Consider the following 13,445-nt stretch of genomic DNA (forward strand, 5'->3'; position numbering starts at 1 on the left):
TTAGATCTGAACCACAGTGGTCTAGGATCGCACTATGACAATTCTCACTGGGGACCAGTCTCTTCAAATAGTGACTCCAGCACAAACTGGGATAAAGTTATTGTAGACGGCTCTGACAAAGAAGCATGGCCATCAATCACGGGCAGTGACCCAGAGCTGACATCAGAATGTATGGACACTGACTCTGCCTCTAGCTCTGGGTCGGAGAGAAACCTCGTTATAATGGCTTCAGGGAGCACAGGTGGTGAAAGTGATGGCATACGAAATGGCATTGGACATGGTTCTCAGAATAAGTTTGTGGTTGGTAGCAACAGCAATAATGTGGGCAATGGAAGTATTAATGGGCCGTGGGGTTTGTCCCACGGAACCATAATAAGCACATGTCAAGTTTCTGTGGATGCTCCTGACAGCAAATCTGAAAGTAGCAACAATAGAATGAATGCTTGGGGCACCATAAACTCTTCATCAAATGGAGGGTTAAATCCAAGCACTTTGAATTCAAATGGCAACCATGGTGCCTGGCCTGTATTGGAGAACAATGGACATGCCCTGAAAGGGTCTGTAGGGAGTGGTAATCCTGGCACAAATATTCAGTGCAGTACCATAGGTCAGATATCGAATAGTCAGAGTATCAACTCTAAAGTGGGTGGTTCAGCCCATGGTTCCTGGGGAAGCCTTCAGGAAAATTGTGATTCTGAAGTAAATGGTACAAGGAAGGTTTCATTCAGTGGGCAACCTCAAAACCTTAACACTGAAATGAATGGACCAAATAACACTACTAACTTTATGACCTCTAGTTTACCAAACTCTGCTGGTTCAGTGCAGATTAACGAACTGCCTAATAATACAGGGCATGGGGCCTGGCGTGTGAGCACAATGAATCATTCTCAGATTCAGGCCTCTCCAGTTGCAAACGGCACTTCCATTTCTCATCTTAGCAATGGTGAGGCGAAAAATGGTGGATCTTACGGTACTACGTGGGGTGCCTATGGTTCTAATTACTCTGGAGACAAATGTTCAGGCCCAAACAGCCAAGCTAATGGTGACACTGTGAATGCAACTCTAATGCAGCCAGGCATTAGCGGGCCTGGCAGCACTAACTTTCAAATCAATGGGAATAAAGGAGGAGGGGTGTGGGAGGCAGGGACAGTCAACTCCCAGAATATGCCGTGGGGGAGCGGAAATGGTGCGAGTGCTGGCGGGAGTAGAAGAGGATGGGGCAACCCTGCACAAAACACTGGCACTAACATTTCGAACGGGGAGTGGAGTAAACTGCCTAGTAATCAGCATTCCAATGAGAGCGTGAATGGAAACAGCAGGAAGTTTACAAATGGATGGAAGTCTACTGAGGAGGATGACCTTAACAGCCAGAGTTCTGCTGCTTCGCAGCTGACTGAGCAGAACAGCGCGTGGGCCAAAACAGGTACGGCGGACAGCGAAGGTAGTTCGGAGAGCACTGGATGCCATGAAGACAGAGTAACTACAGAAGGACAGAACCGAGAGAGAAGGAAAGTCGACCAGCATGCATTACTCCAAAGTATAGTGAACAGAACTGACTTAGATCCGCGTGTCCTTTCCAACTCTGGTTGGGGACAGACTCCAATCAAACAGAACACTGCCTGGGATACCGAAACGTCACCGAGGGGTGAAAGAAAAACTGACAATGGGACAGAGGCCTGGGGAGGCTCTGTGACACAGACTTCCAGCTCAGGGGGGTGTGTAGATAGACCTAGCCCTAATAATAATGATACCTCATCTGTATCAGGGTGGGGAGATCCAAAGTCTGCTGCGAGGTGGGGAGACTCCAAAGGGTCAAACAGCCAAGGGGGGTGGGAGGAGGATTCTGCTGCTACAGTAATGGTCAAGAGCAATCAGTCGTGGGGAAGTGGCAAAGAGGAGAAGTCTTCTTGGAATGATGCACAGAAGATCAAACAGGGATGGGTAGAGGGACAGAAAGCCAGCCAGGGTTGGGCAGTTTCTGCGGGTGAGAGCTGGGGCGAAAATTCAAGAAGTAACCATTGGGGTGAGTCTAAGAAATCCAGTTCAGGAGGAAGTGACAGTGACAGATCAGGATCTGGTTGGAATGAGCCAGGTAAATCAAACTCTGTTACTTGGGGAGGTAACAATACAAACCCAAATAATTCGTCGGGATGGGATGAGCCTGCGAAGTCTAATCAGAACCAGGGCTGGGGAGACCCTCCTAAATCGAATCAGCCTCAAGTTTGGGGGGATTCATCGAAGCCAATCAACTCTCCAGAATGGAACAAACAAGATGTTGGCTCCTGGGGAGCACCCCCTGCCACAAACAAACCCCCAGGGTCAGGCTGGCTGGGGGGCCCAATGCCGGCACCAGCAAAGGAGGAAGAGCCCACTGGCTGGGAGGAGCCATCCCCTGAATCGATACGCCGTAAAATGGAAATTGATGATGGAACTTCTGCTTGGGGGGATCCAAGCAAATACAACTACAAAAATGTGAATATGTGGAATAAAAATGTCCCAAACAGTAGCAGCAGTTCAGACCAGCAAGCACAGGTACATCAGCAGCTACTGTCTTCAAGTGCCATGTCTAGCAAGGAGAGCAGTTCGGGTTCTGGTAAGACTTGGTTTTATGCAAGTTTGTGTTTCCTGTTAATTGTAAAACAAGTCTTTTGTTCTTCATTTAACGGTATTTTAGTTTCAAAGTGGAAACGGGAAGGTGCCAACGAAGTGCCATTTTTATTTATTAAAAAAGCCCCAATGCTTATAGGCATTTGATATTTTTATAGAGATTGGAAGATCTGTTCTAGTTTTGAATAGCTTAAGTAATAAAGACTGGACAGCTCTGCTTGAATTCCGGGCTGTGGGAACACAGAGAAAATATTTAAAATAGTACTTGAGGAACAGAAGTGTTCTTCCTTTGATTTTAAAATAGTTAAAGCTTAGCATTGCCAAAGAGCCCCCCCAAAAAAGCATTGAGCTGCTACAAGACAGAATGCTGGGCGATGGTTTTATCGGGATGCAAGGTCAGACTTTCTGATCCTGTAGTTTTGGAAGCAGCGAATAATGATACTGGCAGATGAGTTTGTGTGGTGTTTGTGAAGTATTTTGTGCTCTGTCTCTTTTTCAAGTGTAAAGAGGAGTAGCTTAAATATAATAAGCATCTCTTAGAAACCGAATATTTTAGAAATTTCTATTATCAAAACGGTAATTCTTTACATATGAAATTTCTATTTTTGTGATTTTTTTTTTTAATGGAACAGGTTACAGTTGTAATAATTGCCTACATACAAAATGTAAATGTGTACTAATATGCTTTTTATTGTGTGTTATGGATCTAGGAAAGGCAAAACACTTGAGTCTCTTTAGATAGCTTTTTAAATCCTGTTTAAAAACGTGCCAGTAACTCATACTGCTTTAAAAAGGTTGGGGAGAGCCTCCTACTCCAGCCACTACTGTAGATAATGGAACTTCCGCGTGGGGTAAACCCATGGATACTGGTACTAGCTGGGGAGAACCCATCAGCGATGCAGCAGGCACCTCTGGCTGGGGAAACGCTTCTCTTGGTCAACAGGCTCCGAATAAACCTGGTGAGTGCTTTCTGCATCATCTTTGAATAAAACTGTTTGAGGATGGTGGGAATACCTCTACAGAAGCTTTACATTTGTGAGGACTTTTTTATCTTGAAGCAAACGTCAGGCTAACCTCTGTGTTAAGGGCAGTCAGTTGCTACTGAAGTGTTGAGATGTTGGATTTTTTTCACAACCAGGGCCTAAATCTATGCAAGATAGTTGGTGTGGAGATGATATGCCGTTGACAGGCAGTCGTCAGACCAGCTGGGAGGAAGAGGAGGATGTAGAGATTGGAATGTGGAACAGCAGTTCTTCACAAGACGCGAACCCATCTTTAAATTGGCCACCATATATGAAAAAAATGCCCACAAAGGTAACGAGGAGGTTGAGTCGAGGTTTTTGTACTGTTGTAATTTCTAAAAGCTGAGTCAGAACAGATTGCTGCTCTGAGTGGAGTACTATTAAGCTTTGATCTTCATTCATACACTTTATGATGTAATTTAAACAGTAGGTGGTAAACATCTTCTGAGTATCACGGGAATTCCTTTCTGTTTTTAAGGGAATAATGAAAGGTGGAAATAAGCAAGATGAAACATGGATCAATCCATTCATTAAGCAATTCACAAATCTCAGTTTTTCAGTAAGTATTCTCCTTTACCTGGCTTTACTGCTGCCCTACAGTGCTAGTTATAATGCACAAAGGTTCAAATGCTCCATTGACTAGTGTTCATTTTCATAGTATTTTTCTTTTTACTTCGCTTTGTCTCTCCTCTGTCACCCATCCCTTTTCTTTGCATTGTCATTACAAAAAGACCTATTTATTGATGAAAAGTGTTCTTGTAAACACTACCCAGTAGTCTGATGTTTTATTTCGCATTACAGATGTATTTTGGTGAAGATGCCTGTTTTCAACTGGGTAACAACCAAAGGGAGAAAACGCTTTAAAATAGCATCTGATTTCTCTTGATTTTTTTTTTCTTGCAGGTTTGAGTTGAAATAGTATATAGGAGTCTCTTTGTTTTAGCTTTTAAAAATATTACTATTAAATAATCATGGTGCATTTTATTACTTCAGAGAGAATCACCAGAAGAAACCATACAGAGCAATAAGATGGACATGTCTGGAGGTAAGAATATGAGAATCTAGCTGGGTTTTATTGCTTTCCTTTCCAGTCTTTCTTTTAGTTTATATAGCGAAATACATGTTTCACTAAAGAAAAGGAATACCCTTGTGGAGAAAAAAATTTGTGCACGTGAGTAATGCTACACACCTGAATCACCTGGTTGCTGTAGCAGTAACATCCATACATCAAGCTAAGCTTATATATGTATTAAGCTGATATGAGAGAATGTTTTCAGGGTGTGGTGGGTTTGTTTCTTCTAATACAAGTATCCAGATTGCCTTCTGGATACCTCTGCTAAATAGAAACAGAAACACTCGCTCGTTGTGGTTCATTCTTGGAAACACATTTTCAGTTCTAAGAACGAAATTAATACTGAGCAATTATTTTAGAACCATTTAAATCTGAGTGTAAAATTACTTGTGAGCAGTTTTATTTTTATATGAATCCATTGACTGTTATGATCGCTCTAGCAAATCAAAGGTAGTATAATTCTTTAATACATTGACAACAATAGAATATAACAATATAATATTTAATTAAAAGCAATTGTAGCATTGTAGTTTTTATTGTAGTTGCACTGTTTTCATTCAAGTTTAAAATACGGTATTTTCACTTTTGGGATCATAGTCTATTGTGTAAAGAAATTGTTCTTTGAATTTTAGATTTTAACATTAACGGCAAGCCTCATATTTAACCTATTTTAGGGGTTTTTTTTATTTGAATTTAAAACATCTGCGTGGAAAGTAATTCTCTTACACTGCGTGCTCTCTCGTTTTAACGAGAAAACCAATAATAATATTTTTGTGAAGCCGAGCAAAACGTGTTGGTGCTTTGCTGATTCCAGGTTTTGTCCGTAGCCAGATTCGTAGTGTTTCCTTTCCCTTTTCAGTAAGGCCCGGAGAGTTTAAAGCTAGGCTGATGTTTTCGCTTGAGAGCAGCGTTAGTTCAGCTCTTCATAAGCATGGGCTGCTTTCTGGTGTATCTGGGATGCTGAAGGGTCCTCCAGCGTTGTGGTCGCACCTCTCGCCTTTCCCTAGGGTTATTGCAAGATAAGCGGATGGAGATAGATAAGCATGGCCTCGGTGTCGGAGATTACAATCGTGTGGTTGGAAAAGGCCCTGGTTCTCGTCCTCAGATTTCCAAAGAGTCTTCCATGGATCGCGGTCCTTACTTTGATAAGGTTAGTAGGTGTCTTCCTGGTGGACACTTCTAAATTCCTTTGACTCTCATTCGAAGTAGTTATCTGTGTGCTCCTTAGCTTTCTGCATTTAGTGGAGGGGAAAGTTAGGACTTTCTTGTTAATCTGTAAGATGTATTTTGTTCTTTTTAACTTACTGATATATAATACTAAGCACTTTCTGTAGCCCATTTGCGGTGCAAATAACTAACCTGATCTCTCTTGTTTTCTGCCTGTCTCCTGCTGGTGCTGGACTGTCATGTGACTCTTCCCTTCTGTTCCTGGCAATGGTTTCTCCCTGCCGCTTGCTTGCTGGCTGGTTGTTGCGCATCGGTTTGTCTGTCCGATCAGGATGGCATTGTAGCAGACGAGTCCCAAAACATGCAGTTTATGTCCAGTCAAAACATGAAGCTTCCCCCTTCAAATAATGCACTACCTAACCAAGCCCTTGGCTCCCTAGCAGGGCTGGGTATGCAAAACTTGAATTCTGTTAGACAGGTAAGGCTGTGTGCATATCCTTGGCATGCTACTTGACAACGTTTAATACCTTTTGATGTGACACCCTAGCTACCTATGTCATTGATACGTGTTTAATTGAGATGTGTGGGGGTGGGAGAAGCAGCAGCAGAGGTTGATCATCACTAACTGTCCGTCCTTTCCCCAGAACGGCAATCCCAGTATGTTTGGTGTTGGTAATATAGCAGCACAGCCCAGGAGCATGCAGCAGCCTCCAGCACAACCTCTTAATTCATCTCAGCCTAATCCACGTGCTCAAGTGCCTCCTCCATTACTGTCCCCTCAGGTAATGGAGTACACAAAACATTCTGCATATAAACTACCAAAATGCTGCTTCGGAAAACTGGTTTTTGTTTATTGCTGTTGCTGATGCCTATTCTGTAAATATTTGGAAACATACTTGGCTTGATGAGTGTTTCAGAAATTAGGCAACTGTTGACCAAAAGTTATCGTATGCTACAGCTGGTGTAACTGATGGCACATTACTGTCAGTCACGCTTCATCCCGCTCCGTTCTGCAGGTTCCAGTATCATTACTGAAGTATGCACCAAACAACGGTGGCCTGAGCCCACTTTTTGGCCCACAACAGGTAGCCATGTTGAATCAACTGTCCCAGTTAAACCAGCTTTCTCAGATCTCCCAGTTACAGGTAAGCTAACAAAGCTAGTCGCTCTGTGTTCCGTTTGAAAGTCTACATAGAGACTTACGTCAACTGCAAACTGTTGTTAAAAAACCCACCACAAAACACTGTCTCCTAGCGGTTGTTGGCTCAGCAGCAAAAAGCGCAGAATCAAAGAAGCATGCCTTCTGGTGGTCGTCAGCAGCAGGAGCAGCAGGTAAATAAATACGTTTATTACTAACTTCTCAAACTATCTTTAAAAACTGTTTTTCGTCCTGAGCTGCATTTCTTGTTCTAAACTGTATTAGTATGCAAGAGTGAGTGGGACTTTGAGAAGCTTTGGAGGAGTGACTTCGCTAATGCTGGGGTTTTGCTGTGCTGAGATGCACAGAGCACAAAGAGGCATTTCACCATCTTGCTTGAAACATGGAAAAGCTTTTGCCTATTTATATTGTAACTGCTCTGTTTTTTTAAGGGTCGATCTCTTAGTATGCAGCAACAGATGATGCAACAGTCCCGTCAGCTTGATCCAAACCTGTTAATGAAGCAGCAAACTCCACCCTCTCAACAGCAGTCACTCCATCAACCCACCATGAAATCTTTCCTTGAGAATGTCATACCCCACGCTACTCCTGAGCTACAAAAAGGGCCATCGCCAATAAACGCGTTCAGCAGTTTCCCTATAGGTGGGTTTCTCCGTGCTTTCGTACAGCCAGTTAATGCTTGGGCGACACGCAGCCTGTCTTGTCACGTTGTCTGCCTGCTCAGAAAACAGTAGTGGGTGTAATCCTGTTAGCACTTACGATTTTAATGGAAGTAGTAATTTTTTGTGGGGCTTATCCAGTTATCTTTGTTCACCAAAGAACTTTTTGCGCAAGTGCACTCATTCCCTCTGTGTCTCTATTTCAGTGCAAAATGTTTTACATTCTTAAAGAATGTCTGTCTGCTTTTATTTCTCTTTTTATCCTCTGGGTCCCCAGGATAATACAAAGTCCTTTTGCAGTTAGGATTCCTGGAGCTAAAGGACTTTTGGAAGTAGAATCCAGACAAAGAATCCATTGATGTGGTCTCGTTTCTTTGGATTTTGAAAATGTTTTCAGTGAATCTAGAATTGCATAGGTAGAACAAAATGTTGATTTCCCTTGTAGTGGTTTTGTCCAGGAAAGCAAGCTTTCAGCTCTGCATTGTTAAAGAACGGTTGTTTCATTTCAGGCAAAATGTCTGAACATTTATAAATACAAACATGTCCTGTTTCTTTCTCCCTACGTTTCCAGGCTTCTGTCCAATTTCTACTTCAGAAATTCCAGGCTTGTATATTTTCTCCTTACTTTAGGTCCCTTTTTAATGCTATCTCACACTTATTACAACTGTATACCATTTACCTTTTGTTCCTTATCCCTATTTTTTTCCTCCTCTTCAGTTTGCTTTTCTTCTAAGCTGTTCTAATCTGGTGGCTTCTGTTGGGCTGATTTCCTTTGCATTCCCATTGCCCTTTGTCGAAAGTTTGTTTAACAGAGACTGCTGCTGAAACCCTTGTGCTTACAGGTGGAGCGGCGTGGAGCCGGAGGGTCGGGGCCGGCCGGGCTGTTGCACTGCATGTGGCACACTGCAGTTTTGCTCGTGGCCGGTCTTAAGTCCAGGCTGCTGCTGCTTAGTAGTTGCTGCTGCTGATTGGCATCAAGATCTAACTACTGCTTTCATTCAAAGGGCAAGGCATAAAAATGAAGCTTGTCTAGCTGTTAGAGGCACTATGTTAGGCCTAATGAAAGGAATATTTAACTTTCTCGCCAAACTTCATGCTGAGTAATTGCATCCTGCCTATGCGAGGTTCCTTTCTGTTTTGTTTCTTGAGTTGAATTGTTGTGTACAATTGTTGAGTAGCTGCTTTCTCACCTTAATCATTGCCACATTTCAGGAATCTGCAGTATATGTAAGATTGCTTTGAGATCCCTCAGGAGTCTGCTGCAGTATACGTAAGAATTCTTTGGGACCCCTTTGGAGCAGTACTGTGTAGTGATACAAGCAAGTGGAGCCACACTCAGTCCACAAGTAAAAGCTGAAGGGTAGAAATAGTAGGTTGCTGGATTTTTTTCACCCTTCAGTGAAAAATTGAGTCAAGAGGAGTATTGGTAGCATCTTCCAAAGTATAGTAGCGTAGTCATGTGAGAAAGAGCTGAACTTGCCAAGCTGTCTTCAGGCTCTGACGACAGCCAAATGGCAGAGGGAGGGGTGTCAGAGACTGCACTGATTGGACTTTTTCCTATTTTCTGTTTCAGCTATTGGTAGTTGTTATGTTTCTTAAAAGTTGATGTCCTGTTACAAGGCACTTTCTCTGAGGCTTTTCAAGGGCTGCTTTTCTGGCATCAACATCTGCTCATGCCTTTAAGAAAAACAAACAAAAAACCCCAACCAAACAAAAAAATCAAACCAGCTTTTATATGGCAGTGAATGTCAACTTAGGAACAAAATTAAGCACTGGTTTCCAGTGCTGAGTGAAGGTGTTTCTAGTGGAGATTTGAGAAGTTCCCTGTGTGCCTCTGGCCCCAAGTTAAGATGTTGTAGTGGTTTATTTTCAGAAATGAAATAAATAGGTCTGAAGGGCTGGGAATGTAAGCAGGTATGATGTTCAGGATTCTCACAGACCTGGAAAGAGAGCAGGCATGCCAGAGTCAAAAGCATGGGCCCGTTGTTCAAGCCCAGAGTAGCTGGTTCTTACAGGTATTTGGACTGATTTGGGTTGGCGTTGTGTTGATTCTCTGGCAGCTAAACATTTTGGGATACAGACAACAGCCTAGAGCAGGCAAAGACAAGTTTTGTTTGTTTTCTCTTCAGTGTAAACAGCAGAAATGGAGGAGTGGGATAGTAGTACTTGTGCAGATCCCTGCAAAGTGCTTAGATGTCTGTGCTAGTGTGGGTCAGAAGCTGGCAAGGCGTCCCGTTGAACAGCCAGATGAGAATGGCAGTGAGGGGTAGCTGTGGATACTGGTATGTAACTTCTGCCCAACACGGATGAGTCCTGACACGCCCTCCTGCTGAGAAAAGCGTCTTGTATAACAGAGTGTAGCTCTTCAAAGTACAGCACTTCTGCTTGGTGCAGATGAGACCAGTCTAGCACCAGCACGACAACTGGCATGAGAAATGCCGCGTTTTTCTAGGCACTTCCATGTTCGTTTCTCTGACTTCCTCAGTGGCTTCTTCCACTGACATTTTTGCATGAAGACATTGGCTGAGAAGCGAGCGCTTTGCATTGCTTAGCTTAGCTTCTGTCTGTAGCAAGTTCACTGTATTATACCCTAGAGTGTTTCTCAAAAACAGAGACTTGGAAGCATGAAATAACCATAGCAATATACTGTTAAATGTTTATTAGGGCAATAGTGGTAATTAGCAGAAGAAAAACCTTTAGTCTGTATTTCATAAGCTATATATGTTTTTAGGAATGAACTCAAACTTGAATGTAAACATGGATATGAGCAGTATTAAAGAGCCACAATCTCGACTGAGGAAATGGACTACAGTAGACAGCATTTCTGTGAACACATCGTTAGATCAAAACTCCAGCAAACATGGTATGTTAAACATGTCATTGTGTAGCACTTGACGTTGCACATCAGATTTTCACATTCTGTCTATAAAATGCAGGTTTGCTCCATTTCGGCCTGTGGTTGTAACTGCTGTGTTACTGGTAGCTGTCAGAATTTGTGTTGTCTGTGCCGAGGCTGCTGCTTGTCTTGCACAGCAGCGCACAGCTTGCTTCAGTGTCTTCACCTGCAGAAGATGAGATTTAGAAGAAATGTTGTGCAGAATTCCTATTTAACCAGACTTTTCTTAAGTGTGACTGTTGCTACTAACTCCATCTTAATCTGTATTAGAATGCTTCATATATTTTTACATCAAAAGCTTTATATTTTCTAGCTTTCTTTCCGCCACCCTTGAGGTGGCCTTAAGGTGATTTAGGGGTATTTAACGCTGTGTGCACACATTCCGGTCATGTCTGACACTTTTAGTTACAGGTTTTGGTTATCAGTGGGTGTATTTGCATTCTAAAAATGGGGAGAGCTTAGAAGGGATAGACTAGCACCATCGCTGTACTTAGTTTTAGAGGAGGCAGACTTGGTTGCTGCATGTTTCATTCCAGTAATCAGGATTCATACGGCATTTCAACTGTTTCAGTTGCTTGAAATCTCATCCAGTTAAAATTTGAGTCTATAGCACAAAGGTTCTGTGTCTAAAGATAGTTACAAAATGTCTCCAGTCTCCTGTTACTGTTCAGTCTTCAGATTGTTTGGGTATTTTTAGATTTGTCAGCTGCTTTACTGCTGTGCAGTGACTTGCTGCTTGAAGCATCTAGTGGGGATGCGCTGCTGCTGCACTTCTGCCCTGCGTCGGCTTGTGGCCACACAAGTCAGGGTTACCTGCTGCAGCTGTAGGTAGCGTTTTCTGAATCGTGGCAGCAGTTTGATTATTTGAACTCCATTTGCATGGAATCGCTGGGAAGTCATCTGTTCCCTCAGAACTGTAGAAGATCTGTGGGTTTGCTGCCTTACAACTTTTAGGCTTCTCCTTACGGGACTGGCGCAGAAGTAAACAGGTTGTGTGCAGTGCCTTTGTTCCTTGCTCTGCCTCCAGTGATTTTCATTTTGTATTTCTTCCCCTCCCAGGAATGTAAGTGGAAGTGACAGAGCTTTGCAGTAGCTAAAAATCCTTCAGATTTTATAGATGTTTCTTCCAAGAGCCTTCCCATCACAGAATATATTCACTACCCCTGTTATCCAGCTGGGAGTCTCACAGAATGCTCTTAGCCTCTGAAATTAATATTTTGCTTAAATTTAATAAGTATACCGTTTTAGTGAAATTATTTCATGGATTGTTCTTAGTGTTTTCGCCTGAATTATTCAGAGACGTTTCATTTTAGATTATGTAATCCTTCATGACTTTCTATATAGCCTGACCTCAGAAGAGGACAGTGTGGTGCTCCATGTTTCAGGAACGCTTTCCGAGGGCGTGTTTTTGTATAGCTCGAGATGTCTAAATATAAAAATCGGCTATGAAATACACGACAACTTTTTTTTTCTAATTAGGTGCTATTTCAAGTGGTTTTCGGCTGGAAGAGTCTCCGTTTGTCCCCTACGACTTTATGAACAGCAGTAATTCACCAGCCAGTCCTCCCGGCTCGATTGGGGACGGCTGGCCCCGTGCCAAATCGCCTAACGGCTCGAGCAGTGTTAACTGGCCCCCAGGTACGCCGGCCCCAGGCCTGCGCTGCGCACCCTTCCCGCTGTTCGTGGGATTTCTGCTGGGTTCCGTGCTCGGTACCTGGGGGGGGGGCAGGGAAGCCGCCTGCAGAAGAGCATGAAGGCGGTGGTTGTAGCAGTCGGAATGGGGAGCGGTAGTTCTGTTCAGAAAGAGAAGCGTATCTCCCTGCTTGGAGATTCTACCCTGGCGAGACGGGACCAGAAAAACTAGAAATGAAGTAAATAAAGGGAAAATACAACTAAATTAAGTAAATTAAATGCTTAAAAGGTTTGGGATTTTCAGTCATTAAGAGATGTATTGTTTAGACAGATGTTTCCTGCTTTAAAAAAAAATAAATCCAAATAAGCTTGTCTGCATCTCTGTTCCTAGAGTTTCGCCCTGGTGAGCCATGGAAAGGTTATCCAAACATCGACCCTGAAACTGACCCTTACGTCACTCCTGGCAGTGTCATAAACAATCTCTCAATTAATACTGTGCGGGAAGTTGACCACCTCAGGGACAGGAACAGTGGTATGTTCAGCTGCGGCGTCTTCCGATTGCGTGCTGCTCTTCAGCCCCGTGCAGAGCCTGTTCACTGGGACATGGGTTTGCTACTTGCTCATCTCCGTGTTTATCTTTTGTGTTGTGGATTTGATGGCCGAAAAGCTCCTGTTTGGCTCAAGCGCCGCTACTTGATGCGATGCAGCAGGTATTCCAAGAATGCAGTAGTGAGGGAACGCTGCTGATCGGCCTTCTGATGTGATTCTGTGCGCAGAGAGGCCGCGTGTTTGGAACTAGGCAGCAGAACTTGGCCAGCTAGCCGTTGCAGTAATGTCGCTAGCTTTGCTTGCAGCGAGTGCGCGGTGCTTCCTGCTGTCGCGGGTGCTTGCCGCCACGTGCCTTTGGGTCGAGGACGAGGGCTGAGAAGAGTGGAGGAGGTCCCTCATCTGATTGTGCTGACACGTTCAGTCAGGACTACAAGTCCTGCCTTCTCATGTTGTTGCGTTCGTGGTGCACTGTGCTGTGACTGACTTCTGTCTTTGTTCCAGGGTCATCCTCATCTTTGAACACCACGCTGCCTTCAACTAGTGCCTGGTCATCCATTCGTGCCTCCAACTACAATGTTTCCCTCAGCAGTACAGCACAAAGCACTTCAGGTGATGTCTGTGTGTACTGCTCTGAGCCACTGTTTCCTTCTTCCCCTTCCTGTGCCTCAGGGATACTACACGT

At 43.6% G+C, this 13,445-nt stretch overlaps 1 protein-coding gene across 8 annotated transcripts in view; it reads left to right on the forward strand.

Annotated features, from left to right (window-relative positions):
- Positions 1-13,445, forward strand: part of TNRC6A (trinucleotide repeat containing adaptor 6A) — a 51,557-nt gene that overhangs the window by 33,738 nt on the left and 4,374 nt on the right. For 4 of the 8 annotated variants that reach the window (XM_075436630.1, XM_075436632.1, XM_075436633.1 and 1 more), the window contains 16 exons: positions 5-2,593; positions 3,402-3,566; positions 3,746-3,921; positions 4,108-4,188; positions 4,623-4,674; positions 5,709-5,851; positions 6,200-6,346; positions 6,513-6,650; positions 6,885-7,013; positions 7,123-7,200; positions 7,459-7,669; positions 8,258-8,290; positions 10,418-10,549; positions 12,062-12,220; positions 12,606-12,746; positions 13,265-13,372. In XM_075436630.1, the coding sequence (XP_075292745.1) occupies positions 5-2,593; positions 3,402-3,566; positions 3,746-3,921; positions 4,108-4,188; positions 4,623-4,674; positions 5,709-5,851; positions 6,200-6,346; positions 6,513-6,650; positions 6,885-7,013; positions 7,123-7,200; positions 7,459-7,669; positions 8,258-8,290; positions 10,418-10,549; positions 12,062-12,220; positions 12,606-12,746; positions 13,265-13,372 (4,482 nt within the window). The remainder of the gene's footprint in view (positions 1-4; positions 2,594-3,401; positions 3,567-3,745; positions 3,922-4,107; positions 4,189-4,622; positions 4,675-5,708; positions 5,852-6,199; positions 6,347-6,512; positions 6,651-6,884; positions 7,014-7,122; positions 7,201-7,458; positions 7,670-8,257; positions 8,291-10,417; positions 10,550-12,061; positions 12,221-12,605; positions 12,747-13,264; positions 13,373-13,445) is intronic. The other 4 variants (XM_075436631.1, XM_075436635.1, XM_075436636.1 and 1 more) reach the window with 2 other exon arrangements.

This window comes from Opisthocomus hoazin, chromosome 15 (genome assembly GCF_030867145.1).
Source record: "Opisthocomus hoazin isolate bOpiHoa1 chromosome 15, bOpiHoa1.hap1, whole genome shotgun sequence".
Lineage (NCBI taxonomy): Eukaryota > Metazoa > Chordata > Aves > Opisthocomiformes > Opisthocomidae > Opisthocomus > Opisthocomus hoazin.